At 42.4% G+C, this 11,474-nt stretch overlaps 2 protein-coding genes across 4 annotated transcripts; one reads left to right on the top strand and one right to left on the bottom strand.

Moving 5' to 3' along the window:
* The first annotated feature begins 1,428 nt into the window (after positions 1-1,428).
* Positions 1,429-4,295, top strand: LOC123426835 (pentatricopeptide repeat-containing protein At2g06000-like). 2 transcript variants are annotated; one of them, XM_045110729.1, is made up of 2 exons: positions 1,429-3,340; positions 3,757-4,295. In XM_045110729.1, the coding sequence occupies exon 1, from the start codon at positions 1,593-1,595 to the stop codon at positions 3,237-3,239; it is 1,647 nt and encodes a 548-aa protein (XP_044966664.1). In that variant the 5' UTR covers positions 1,429-1,592; the 3' UTR covers positions 3,240-3,340; positions 3,757-4,295. The 2 variants fall into 2 exon arrangements, with proteins under 2 accessions (XP_044966664.1, XP_044966665.1); XM_045110730.1 differs by having other exon boundaries at positions 1,435-3,340; positions 3,768-4,295.
* Positions 4,296-4,996: 701 nt separating this feature from the next.
* Positions 4,997-9,514, bottom strand: LOC123426836 (protein LURP-one-related 6-like). 2 transcript variants are annotated; one of them, XM_045110733.1, is made up of 4 exons: positions 7,099-9,514; positions 6,395-6,637; positions 5,226-5,369; positions 4,997-5,131 (listed from the first exon to the last, which is right to left on the bottom strand). In XM_045110733.1, exons 1-3 carry the CDS (start codon positions 7,321-7,323, stop codon positions 5,238-5,240), a joined length of 600 nt encoding a protein of 199 aa, XP_044966668.1. In that variant the 5' UTR covers positions 7,324-9,514; the 3' UTR covers positions 4,997-5,131; positions 5,226-5,237. The 2 variants fall into 2 exon arrangements, with proteins under 2 accessions (XP_044966668.1, XP_044966667.1); XM_045110732.1 differs by having other exon boundaries at positions 4,997-5,369.
* Between the last annotated feature and the right edge of the window lie 1,960 nt (positions 9,515-11,474).

The raw sequence follows: 11,474 nt of genomic DNA, 5'->3' as shown, positions 1-11,474 counted from the left end.
TTTACCAGTAGCACCTCTTTTCCTGTGCACTAGAGGTACTTAGCATTAGTGCTTGGCCAATAACACGCGCTATTAGTAACATTGTGTCTATAAGCTTTTCCCTAGTAGCGCCTCTTGCCCGCGTTGGGTGCAAGTGTTTGCTCTTTTGTGTGTAGGCAGTGAAGGCGGGAGTTGCGTGGTCCTCCTATTGGTTCGGTTCTCGCCGAGGAAAATACTTATCTATATTGTGCTGCATGATCCCCTCCTTTTCGAGGAAAAACCCAACACAGATCACAAAATATCAGTGCTCTAATGACCTTGTCCGTGTTCCAAACTCGTCTCCCTTCAATCGGACCTTTGAAGTTTAGAATGTGCTCCACCTCCCTATCCATTTTCTCTTGGATGCTCATGCTCGTCAACATCCTGACATCTCCGTGTGAATCGGACGAATCAAAGAATTCATTTTGCATCAACTCATCATGCTTTGTGTTTTCATACTCCTCATCCGACGAACCATCAGAATCCATAGTTTTCCTATTTTTTAACAAAAAAGGGTAGGCCAATTTGTCGAACACATAGAGGGCAAGGTGTAGTCCGAGAATAGTCGAACATATTGTGACAAAGAATGGAGCGACGAGACGGCCGAGAGGAGGTTGGTGACAATGGTGGCAGTGCTGAGGGACCAGTACGATGGCAGAGCTAGTGAAGGCTTGGGCGACGAGAGAGAAGATGCAAATGGCTCATTCGGAAAGGTGTGTGTATGTGTGAGGGGGGAGGAGGGGGGAGGGGCAAGGGGGAGCTGGTGCAATTTGTGGGGGGTCCTGCCTGTCAAATCCGACGTGACAGACATGGCGAGATGAGTCCAGACCTACCTGGATGCGTCCGGGCTTCCCATATCCACCCTAAATTTGGATTGGATATGAGGGGTATTAGTCAGACTGGACGTTTAGGGACGGTTTGAGAAGCATTGCTGGAAATGGACACAATCTTGTGCTATGTGTATCTTCACGTATGATTAACATACATTTTCCTCGGCACGTGCATGGTTTGATATTTGTATACCTATGCAAACCCTAATTCATTACTGTTTTTAGACTTCATGCGTAAGTCATAGTGCAACAGGTTTATCGAGATGATATAACAATTTGTATTGGTGTTCAACATGTAAATTCGGTTTGATTTTGACATGGTATATAATAGTTATAGTTTGCTTTATGGCCGGTGGTATTTTTAGTTGGAATCCATTTTTTTTTTTGAATTGGAATCCATGTTGGTATGTTCACATCATTAGCAAACAATTCGTACAAGAACAACCATTCCGACTAATCTTCTGTTTCATAAGTTCTTCAATACCATTTAAGTAACACAGATTCGAATTCAAGCGAAACAAGTGGATGTGTGCTTCAAATCAAATTCATATTCATACGAGATCTTATTGGAGCGCTGTGTGCACAGTACAGATTTACAGAAAAGCCCCAAACGGGCCAAACCCTCTTCTCCCTCCCACACGCACCACCATGCGGCCTACGCCGCCTCTTCCCATCGCCGTGATTCCATGACCGCCGCCGCGCCGTCTCCTCCTCTCAAGCTACCCTCCGCCGCCGCCTTCTCCGATGCCTCCCCACCTCCTCCTACACAGCCTTCTCCAGCTCCGGATCCCCCCTCGCCACCCCCTCCTCCGCCTCCTCCACTCCTACAACCCCATTGACCGCCCGCCGCCGCAGGACCTGCCCCTGCACGACGCTGAGCTCTGGATCGCCAAGGCGCTCGCGACTGCCGCCTTACTCCTGCCGCACTGCCTCCCGGCATTCCGCCGCCTCGCGCCCTCCCAGGCGGCCGCCGCCGCCGCGCTCCGCCACGCGCCGTGCGCCTCCTCGACGCTCCACCTCTTCTCTGCGCTGCATTCCCCACACTCCCAGCTCGCCATGCCCCCGTCCGCGCATTCCTACCGCTACGTCATTTCGTTGATGTGCCAGTCCGGCCGCCACACTGATGCCCTCCAACTGTTCGACCAAATGACGGACCAGTCTGGTTACTTTCCCAATGCTCGTTTTCTCTCGTTCCTGTCCGGTTCCTGCGCCGCTGCAGGCCTTCTTGATGCTGCTGCAGCATTGCTCTCAAAGGCATCCCAGTTTGGTTGTTCCATTGAAGCGTATGCATATAACAAGCTCATGGATTTGTTCATTGGCCATGGCCGGGTGCAGGACGCTGTGGCATTGTTTGAGGGATGGATCCAGGGGGGAGTGTATTCTCCGGATGTATGGAGCTTTAATGTCGTCATCAAGGGGGTTTGCAAGGTGGGGGATGTTCAAAAGGCGCTTGAGTTGGTCGAAAGGATGGATGAGTTTGGTTGCTCGCCAGATACTGTCACACATAATATTCTAGTGAATGGGCTATGCAGGGCAAAGGAGGTGAGTAAGGGTCGCGAGGTGTTGAGGAGGCTTCAGAGAGATGGTGTTTGCATGCCCAATGTAGTCACATACACCTCAGTAATCTCAGGTTACTGTAAGGCTGGCAGGATGGAGGATGCAATGGCAGTATACAATGACATGGTTGCGGTTGGGACATCACCCAATGTGGTCACATACAATGTGCTAATCAATGGGTATGGCAAGGCTGGGAATATGGGGTCTGCGGTGGCAGTGTATCAGCAAATGATACTTCGTCGCTGTCTTCCTGATGTTGTGACGTTTAGCTCGTTGATTGATGGATATTGTCGGTGTGGACAGCTGGATGATGCCATGAAGATTTGGACTGAGATGGCTCAGTATCATATTCAACCAAATGCACACACGTTCTGTATCATAATACACACATTTTGCAAGCAGAACAGATCAGGGGAAGCGCTTCATTTTTTGAAAAAAATGAACATGAGAACAGACATTGCACCACAAGCGTTTATATATAACCCTGTGATTGATGTACTCTGCAAGGGTGGAAAGGTGGACGAAGCAAACATGATTCTAATTGGGATGGAAGAGAAAGGATGTCGTCCCGACAAGTATACATATACTATTTTGATAATCGGGCACTGCATGAAGGGTAGGATAGCAGAAGCCGTCACATTTTTCCATAAAATGGTAGAGACTGGGTGTTCCCCTGACAGTATAGTAGTCAATTCTTTTATTAGCTGCCTTTTAAAGTCTGGGATGCCTGGTGAGGTGGATCACATAATGCGTATTGCAGCAGGGGGTGCTTCATCGAGTTGGAAAGATCCTTCTCCTGTAACCCAAAGCATAGACATTTCAGTAGCTGTATAGCTGAATGATACAATGGAGAATGTAAGGAACAGCATCTTGACTGTTTTTGATGCGAATTACGGGGTATCTGGCGCTTGTCCAAATAAGAAGAACAAGCTCTGGTGAGTCGGTGTTTTGAATCAAAGGCCGCAACTTCTACATTTTGCCCATTTGAACTATTCCCATCCAAACTCGTATAACTTCATAATTATAATGTTAACTCTCCAAATTGTGTTTGATTTAATAGGTTGAGTGGCCTGTTTAATGTTTACTTCACATTTTAGTTCAGCATAGATGTATAGAAGCGTTAATCAGTGGCGGTGATTGTGATTAATAGTCTGTTTGAGTCCGTAGAAACTGTGAGCAATATTTTACTGCACACACGCTAATCTGATTCTATAGCCATTAGAGACCTGACTTCCAAAATTCCTGATTTTTATATGCGTGTCTAGTCATGTGAACTGTACTGCACTTGTATTCGATTGAAACATGATTGAATATTGGAAGGCATTATACTGAATTTTTATTTTTACATTAGTGGTTTTGCAGAACACTCAGTCGAAAGGAACTCAAATGTAACAATTGACATTATGGAACTATCGAGAGACTAATCCGTAGTTTCATGCTAAGAAAGAAAAGGACAAGCAGCTTGGTGCATCGTATGGTGGGGCTGCTGATCAGCACGGGGCCTGCTGATCAGCTGCAATAGTGCTACATCAATTACTCAATGGATGCTTGACACACTCCTCAACACCTCATGTGTGATTTGTCGACTCCCTGAGTAGATCATAAGGTCATCCAGTCACTTGGACCTGCCTGTCAAGAACCTGCTTCGTTTTGGAGGAGCTGTTACCTGAATGAGGGGGAATCGGCAGTTGAAGAACGCGATGGAAGTAATTTACCCTCTAGCAGAGGTACTTAACTTGTATTGTGCGTTGTTGTTCATTGTTCACTCTAGTACAGAAAATATTTTAGGAAAGGGTAGTTGGCCATTTCAACTGTCATGCACATTGTGCACAATTTTCCTACAACCATGCCTACACAATAACAAGTCTGAGCATACAGTTTTGACAGTTACACCTTCTTTGTTTGTTGAGTAAGTTACACCTTCTGCTGTGATGCTTATTATGTTGTTTCTTAACCATACTTGTTACTCCGTCCGCAAAGAATTATGAGAGCATTTAGATCACCACTCTAGTGATCTAAACACTCTTATATTTCTTTACAGAGGGAGTACTTTGTATTAGCAACTTTCTAGTTTTTGCAACATAATGTATGGCATGTTGAGACGAATAGCAGCCTGGCTTAGAAGTCTAATAAACTGAGTCGCGGGTTTAACTATTTTAATGAAAATATTGTATTTATCTGCTAAAACTTTGCAAAACACCTTGTTTCGTAGGACTTCAGTGTTAAGATCATGATAGCCTGCTAATTAAGCATAATATGCTCCATTGAGCCAAGTTCAATGGGTAAATACTTCGTTATTCAGTGACCTGTTATTTCAATAGATACAGTAGTCAATATAGATTCATAAAGCTGTCTCAGGAATGTTATGTGCGCCTGTGTTTCCGTGTGCTCCTTTTGCTTTGTTGTGTGTACCACTGTTTGTCAAAGAAATAATTGAGCTGCACACATGTTAAACTCATATAATAAACTCTTGGCACCACTACATCAATTAAATCACATGCTAACTTCTAAGAACTGGCTAAATCTAATATACAGCGTAGCTGATAGCCTGATACAGTGGCAGGGGCGGACCTAGAGAGAAAATGACCCGGTGTCCTAGCATATGATCACTCATAAATTTCATTTAAAGATGGGGTGTCACGCACTATATTTTGCATCAAACTTACAAAGAAAACAGTTTGCACCCGGTGTCCTGTGCACCCGGGTAGCACAACGTGGGTACGCCCCTGTACAGTGGGATGTTGTCACTTGTCAGTGGACATACATTCATTTGACCTCTACTTCAAGAATAAAGTAGGTGTTGTAAGTGAGCAAATTCACCCATTCATTTTATTAACATCTGGTGGATTCTCCATGGATGTTGTCAAGAACTGCCATCACCCCAATGATAAAAGCCTGGTCACATCCTGACTGCACTGTCACGTGGTAGAAGTCATTACTTTCTATCAGCTCTTTCTTCCCCATCTACAGTTTGAAGAATATATATGTTAGATCTCTTTTTTGTAATCTACATATGCTTGTGGCATGCATGGAAATTCTTACACACTTTACCAGACACACTTGCACACACATGTAGAATAACAATTAAGCAAAACCACTGGAAATAGTCAAACACCATTCCTTTACTAAGTAACCAACATCTCACTTTAGATAGCATATTTGTTCTTCCTTGTTGTCATGGAATAGTTCTTGTTAATTATAATCCATGACAGAATGATATGCATGTACTCAATAATTTAGTGGTAACATAGTAGAACTCTACAAATGAGTTCAGTCCTGGGATCAAGCCTTGGCGTGTCACACCCACACACGCATGTGCGTTATGTGGTAATACGCGTGTCTGACGGTCCATGAGGTAGAGGATGAACTGTGGATTTATCTAAGCAACCTCGGCTCTAGATCAAGCTTATGTTTCAGTAGGATGTGCATCTAGTAACTTTGTGATCTAAAGAAGAACATACACATCTACTGACTTTGTGATAACACAAGTGCATCTTACAAAATAAATATAACTTGCTGAAAAAGCACATGTAGAAACTTTTTCTTGCAGGGGATTATGAAGGTATGTGTGGCATACCTGCACTACTATTTTGCTGGTACATTCAATTATTGTGCAGTATCTACATGCAAAAGATATGTATGTTCTTGTGGCATGCATGGAACTTCTTATAAACTTTACTGGACATACTTGCATAGGCATTTATAGTAACAATCAAGCAAAACCACTGGAAATAAACACCATCCCTTTACCAACATCTCACTTTAGGATATCTGTTGCTTATCCTTTCCCCTGTTGTCAGTAATTCTGTTAATTATGTCTCATGGGGAATCTACAGTTCACAACTAACTTGGCCATATGAAGCAAATATATGCACATGCTTTGTAATTTAGTGATCACACAAAGGAACTCTACAAAAGAAATACAATTCACTATTACATATGTAGAATGTATTGCTTGCAGAAGAATTATCAAGGTATGGATGGCATACCTGCGCCACTATTTTTCCAGTGCAATCAATTATTGTGCAGTTCCTATCTGCAAAAGATCCACAGACCTCGAAATCCCAATTATTGCAGTGCCTCTTTGGTTCAATGTGAATTCTAACCGGTGCACCTTTTGCTATGCATGATTTGGGATCAGTTAGGCTAAAGACCAACTTGTTTTTCCCTTGGTAATCCATTGAGTACCCATTCCATTTGTTCCGCGTGCTTAGAACCTGTACGATTCCTCCCTGTAATGCCACAAGGAGTTTCATTCTGGTGGTATTCAAAGAAATATACTCCCTCCGTTCCTAAATACTTGTTGTTGGGGAGAACTAGACTAGTTCTCCCCAACAACAAGTATTATGGTACAGAGGGAGTAGGATATACAGATATGAGTGAGAGATCGCTTTGTGTTTATCTTCTTGGCTGTCAACAGTTAAGTTCTTCACTGTCAAGAGAACTGCGTTGAAGTTACTTGTGCCCTTGTTTATTTAGTTTGTTCAGTGTTCACCCCCCCAAAAAGAAAGAGCTACACTGGGCATGGTAGAATAACATAAATAAGTACATAGGAATCAGAATAAATTCCTGGAGCAAATAGTTTCAGTCCTAATCGATTAGCTTTTAATTCAGGTGAAGCACTTGAAACAACTGTTAATAGAGAAAGTAAACCTATCTACGAGTTACTATTCAGCAACTTATGATCCATTACCTTTCTAGAAATGAATAGTATCTGTTCTCCATCACTGTCTTTCACCATGAGCTCTCCCTTAGATCCAAGTATACCACAACCATCCACAATGAAAACAACAGTATGACTAAAGTCAGTAACAACAAAACCACCGCCGTTCACTACCATGGGTCTTCTCCTGATCATCAGCGCTGCAGGAGTACTTGAGCAATACATCTTACTGACTACAGGCATGCTGTTGTCCATTTCGCTTGACTGCTCACAGACCTAAGAGAAGTGGCCCTATTACTCTGCCCAAACTCCTGTTTCAGTGTCTACCTGGCTTCTAGCATCTTGTGTGGCCAGCAGGTGAGTACTTATATTGGCGGCAGAGGACGGTTGTTTAGAGAAGATGGTAAGCTAAGCTAAGAAGCAAGGAGGAGGATGCAGTAGGTGTGGTGGTTCAAGAGTTTCTTTACAATGGAATCACTGCAGGCCCTCTCTCCACATAAAGTGATTCCTGAAAGCCTGGTCTGGTTGAATAGACTTTCTCCAACTTTCCTGAAGCATCATCATTGGTGATAGTTCTCAGAAGTTTTTGCTCAAGCAATGTCCATTTTTATGCGGTTTTCTTCGTGGGCGTTTCTGATGTACATTCTAATGCAGATTATGGAATGCACCACTTTTTCGTTTCCTTTAGCTCAAACTATTATATGTGTTACCTGAACTTAGTACAAATCTAGGGTCCAGTGTACCATTTTCCAATGATCTTTCCTGCAGGTGGGTGAATTGAGTAGTGACTATGTCTGTGAGGACCATGCAAGCGTAGCGCCAAGTTAATATTTGACTAGAAGGTAGGATATTAGTTTGCGCTTCCGGAAGAATTTGCGTTGTGTTATCCATGTACCTGGAAAAGTACTTGGCCTCTGGGTACATGCACCTGTATTCTACTAGCAATCATAATCCGAAGCGACCATTAATTATGCTTTTATTTTTCTGTCTTGAGTTTTATCCATGGCTATTGTTGAATCTCATTGCATCATTGTATGAATATATTTTGTTCAGCAATTAACAATCTGTCAGGAAATTTTGCAATGTCTGGATTGGTGAAAGCATTGCGTACACAATGAGAAGAAGCTAACATGTGGATTAAGATGCGAGCTGACACGTGTTGGGCGGTCAGCAGGGAGAAAAAGTTTGGATGAAGGATGTGGATATAGGCAACCAGGTCTTTCTTGCACGTTAATGCATAATTGGCAGAAGTATGGCTGATCAAGATGTAACCTATACAAGGAAAACTGCCAAATCAAGCATGAGAGGGATGGCATAGTGAACAGTATACGGGAAGCTTCACATCTTGTTAGTGTCAAATTGTTGATGCCCATCTTTCTGCTTATATTATTCTAAGCTTTATGAGGGTTCGTCCCTTTCTAGTATTGGTCCCTTGAGCATGACTGGCAGACGTGCAGTGATTTTTTTTTTCTGTTGCGCTTACAATTTTATATATCTTTACATGTTCTCATTGTGTGCTCCTTATGCTGAGATTTTTATTTATTTTGGCCGCTGTTTGCATTATGCCCATTTGTTGTTGTTGACATGTTTTCCTTCATATGAAGGTCCCTTTCATGCAATCAGTCATGCTGTGACTGAAGCTGCTGAATCTCAGAATTCTTGACTTCTGAGGTGTGAATCTCAAGAAAAGGTACACTGTGTATCCTGTTCTTGATTGCATATCTAACTTGAGCTGAAAAGGAGTCGCCATAGTGCATTGCTGGTTCACCGGCAATTTCTGGTGGCCTATTGAAGTTTTGTGCAACGGAGGAATATATTTGGTCTTCCTTCCTACTGTATATCAGTTCTTCAATGGCCAACCATTGCTAAATAACAGGAACCATTAGTTGTTGGACCTTGTTCTCTGTACCTGGATCATTGGTGAAGCATAAGATGAAGCTGTTGTGTGCTCTTGTTGGAACTTGAACTTGCACAAAACTTCGGCATGAAGTGCCTAACCTAAAGGTTCTCTTGCCTAACCCGGACCACTTGTGGCCAGGAAAGGTGCACAGGGGGACGGTAGCACGTTGTCAACCCCATTTCTGGCAAGTAAAGGCGTGAAGCTGCAGCCAAGAGTTCCCAAGAGGAATGGCTGATGAACTCTACTAACCAAGCCTTTGGGGCTAAGCAACCACCTGCTAAAGGAAACTTGAAGAGTCTTTACGTCCCTCATCCGCCTGGTGTCTCTGTGAGAGTGTGAGTCTGGCCTGTTGATGAATGGAGTTTATGCGAACGAACCGGCTCAGCTTAACGTGGAGGCTACGTAGACGAGAAGTCTAGAAGCAGTTCATGAGCTTAATCTTTACATACAGTCGTTGCACAAGATGCTAAGCCAAAGGAGTTGGGTTCAGGAGAGACAGATTCAGCTATTACACAGAATTCTCTTTCCTCTTTAAAAAAAAAAAAAAACTCTGAGTCTAAACCGTCATGATAAAATGGATTACATTTACACGTGACGGTTAGTGCTTTTCGAAGCGGGCTCTCGGAGATGCATGCATGGAATCTCTCATAGCCTTGTTTTTTGCGATCTTTTTTCAGAGGTTCCTTCAGCGAAATCACAGTTAAAGCTTGTAAAGCATAGCTTCTGCGTGCGACAAGTGGCACAATGTCGCGCTCCAAGGTCAATCTCCGGCGTGCTCTGCGTTTGACATGCGGTGGAAGGAACAGTGTAGATTTCAAAAAATTTACACTAACCGGCCCTACTTACCATCCTGATTATTGAATTCTGCCTCCGGCACTGATGTGAATCATAGGTGTGCTTCACCGCGAGGGACACGTTATGCTTCTAGCGAAGCATATCTGCTCCACCCGTTGGATCACATGCACTTTACAGTGAAGTATATGTGTGTTTTGTGTCGAAGCATACCTGTGTGCTTGACCGCAGGGCACGTTTGTGCTTCATTTTTTCTTTTCTTTTCAGGGTACATTTGTGTTCCATCCTCGGAGCACGCTTATGTGTATCACTTTTTGTTCAATTTTTATGATGAAGCACCTATGTGCTCCATCTTTGAAGCACATATGTGTATCACTTTTTGTTCCATTTTCGTGCACATCCGTGCTCCATTCTCCGAAGCACATCTATTCTTCGCGTAAAAATCATTTGTGCTTTGCGGTGAAGCATGCATGTGCATCATTTTTTTTCCTTTTATTTTACGTGCTTTATGGAGGGGAAGCACACATGTGTCGTAAAATATACATGTATGCTCCATCCTCTGCGTCCACACTCCACGTGGAGCGCACTTGTGTTGCAACGTGGAAGCATACTATGAAAGGATATGTGGTGCATTCTATAAAAGTAACATCTGCGTGGCGATTTTAAGGGATACCTTGTAACTAGTTGCCTCCTTACATCAGAGCCGGAAGCACGTGAACCCAAATCACGTTTGTGTCGAATCCATCATGTTCATGTGCGTGAAATATGAACACCCTATGCACCCCACAACCGTTGATTCAACGCGGCCCTTTTAAGGTGAGTGGTATTGTCCACCCCGCCACTTTTTATTTATTTAGTTTTGGTTTTGCTTAATTTTTCTTTCATTTTTATTTTTATTTTCGGATTTCCCTTTTCCCTTTTGGTTTCTTTTTGTTCCGATTGCATTATTTATTTATAGGTATTTTATTTGGTTGTTCCCATTTCCATAAACCACCGATAAACTAATTTAATGTTATTTTTTAATGTTTGTGAATCATTTTTATTGCCCATGCAATTTTTTTTGGTACTGATGAATCTGAGTTAGGTGTAAACATGTTAACAATCGTTTTCTTTAAATTTAGAGCAACTCTAGCAAAGAGTCATCATATTGGTGGCTTCCATAGTGTGTATGTGTAACACCCCCAGTGTCATGCTACATTGAACTCTGACTAATGATGTCATATCATCCTATTTTTATTAAGCTTGATCGCCTCTTAATAAAAAACTAGACAAAGTCAAATTTAAATATAAAATAAAATTATTAATTCTGCAAACATAAAGCAAAAAATGTTGGTGGTGTTGCCAATAATCACTAAGTAATTGTATTGGAGAAAACAATATTATCTGAAATATTAAATTGCCCCTACCCTATTTAAAACCATGCGTAAAACAGCCTATTTAATCCAATTGTATTTAAGTAAAATTCAAATGAAATCATCTTACCTCCAAACTTTTTATGGCAGTACTAGATATTGCCTAGTTTTTATTCTAGCCAATAGAACTTTCTATAAAATTCATTTGCTTCTAATCTCTCCCTAATAATAAAGCGTGTAAGGCTTCTGTCGTCCGTCGTGGCTATTTCGCAGAAAAACCCCTGATGTTTGCTGAAATCAACCCGTAGTCCCGTTTTAAGTCAGAAAAACGAATCGTTTTTCTGAATGTTTCAGAAACCCCC

Source organism: Hordeum vulgare, chromosome 2H (assembly GCF_904849725.1).
Source record: "Hordeum vulgare subsp. vulgare chromosome 2H, MorexV3_pseudomolecules_assembly, whole genome shotgun sequence".
Taxonomy (NCBI): Eukaryota; Viridiplantae; Streptophyta; class Magnoliopsida; order Poales; family Poaceae; genus Hordeum; species Hordeum vulgare.
The sequence above is the reverse complement of the archived record's forward strand: the minus strand, read 5'-3'. Positions and strand labels throughout refer to the sequence as shown.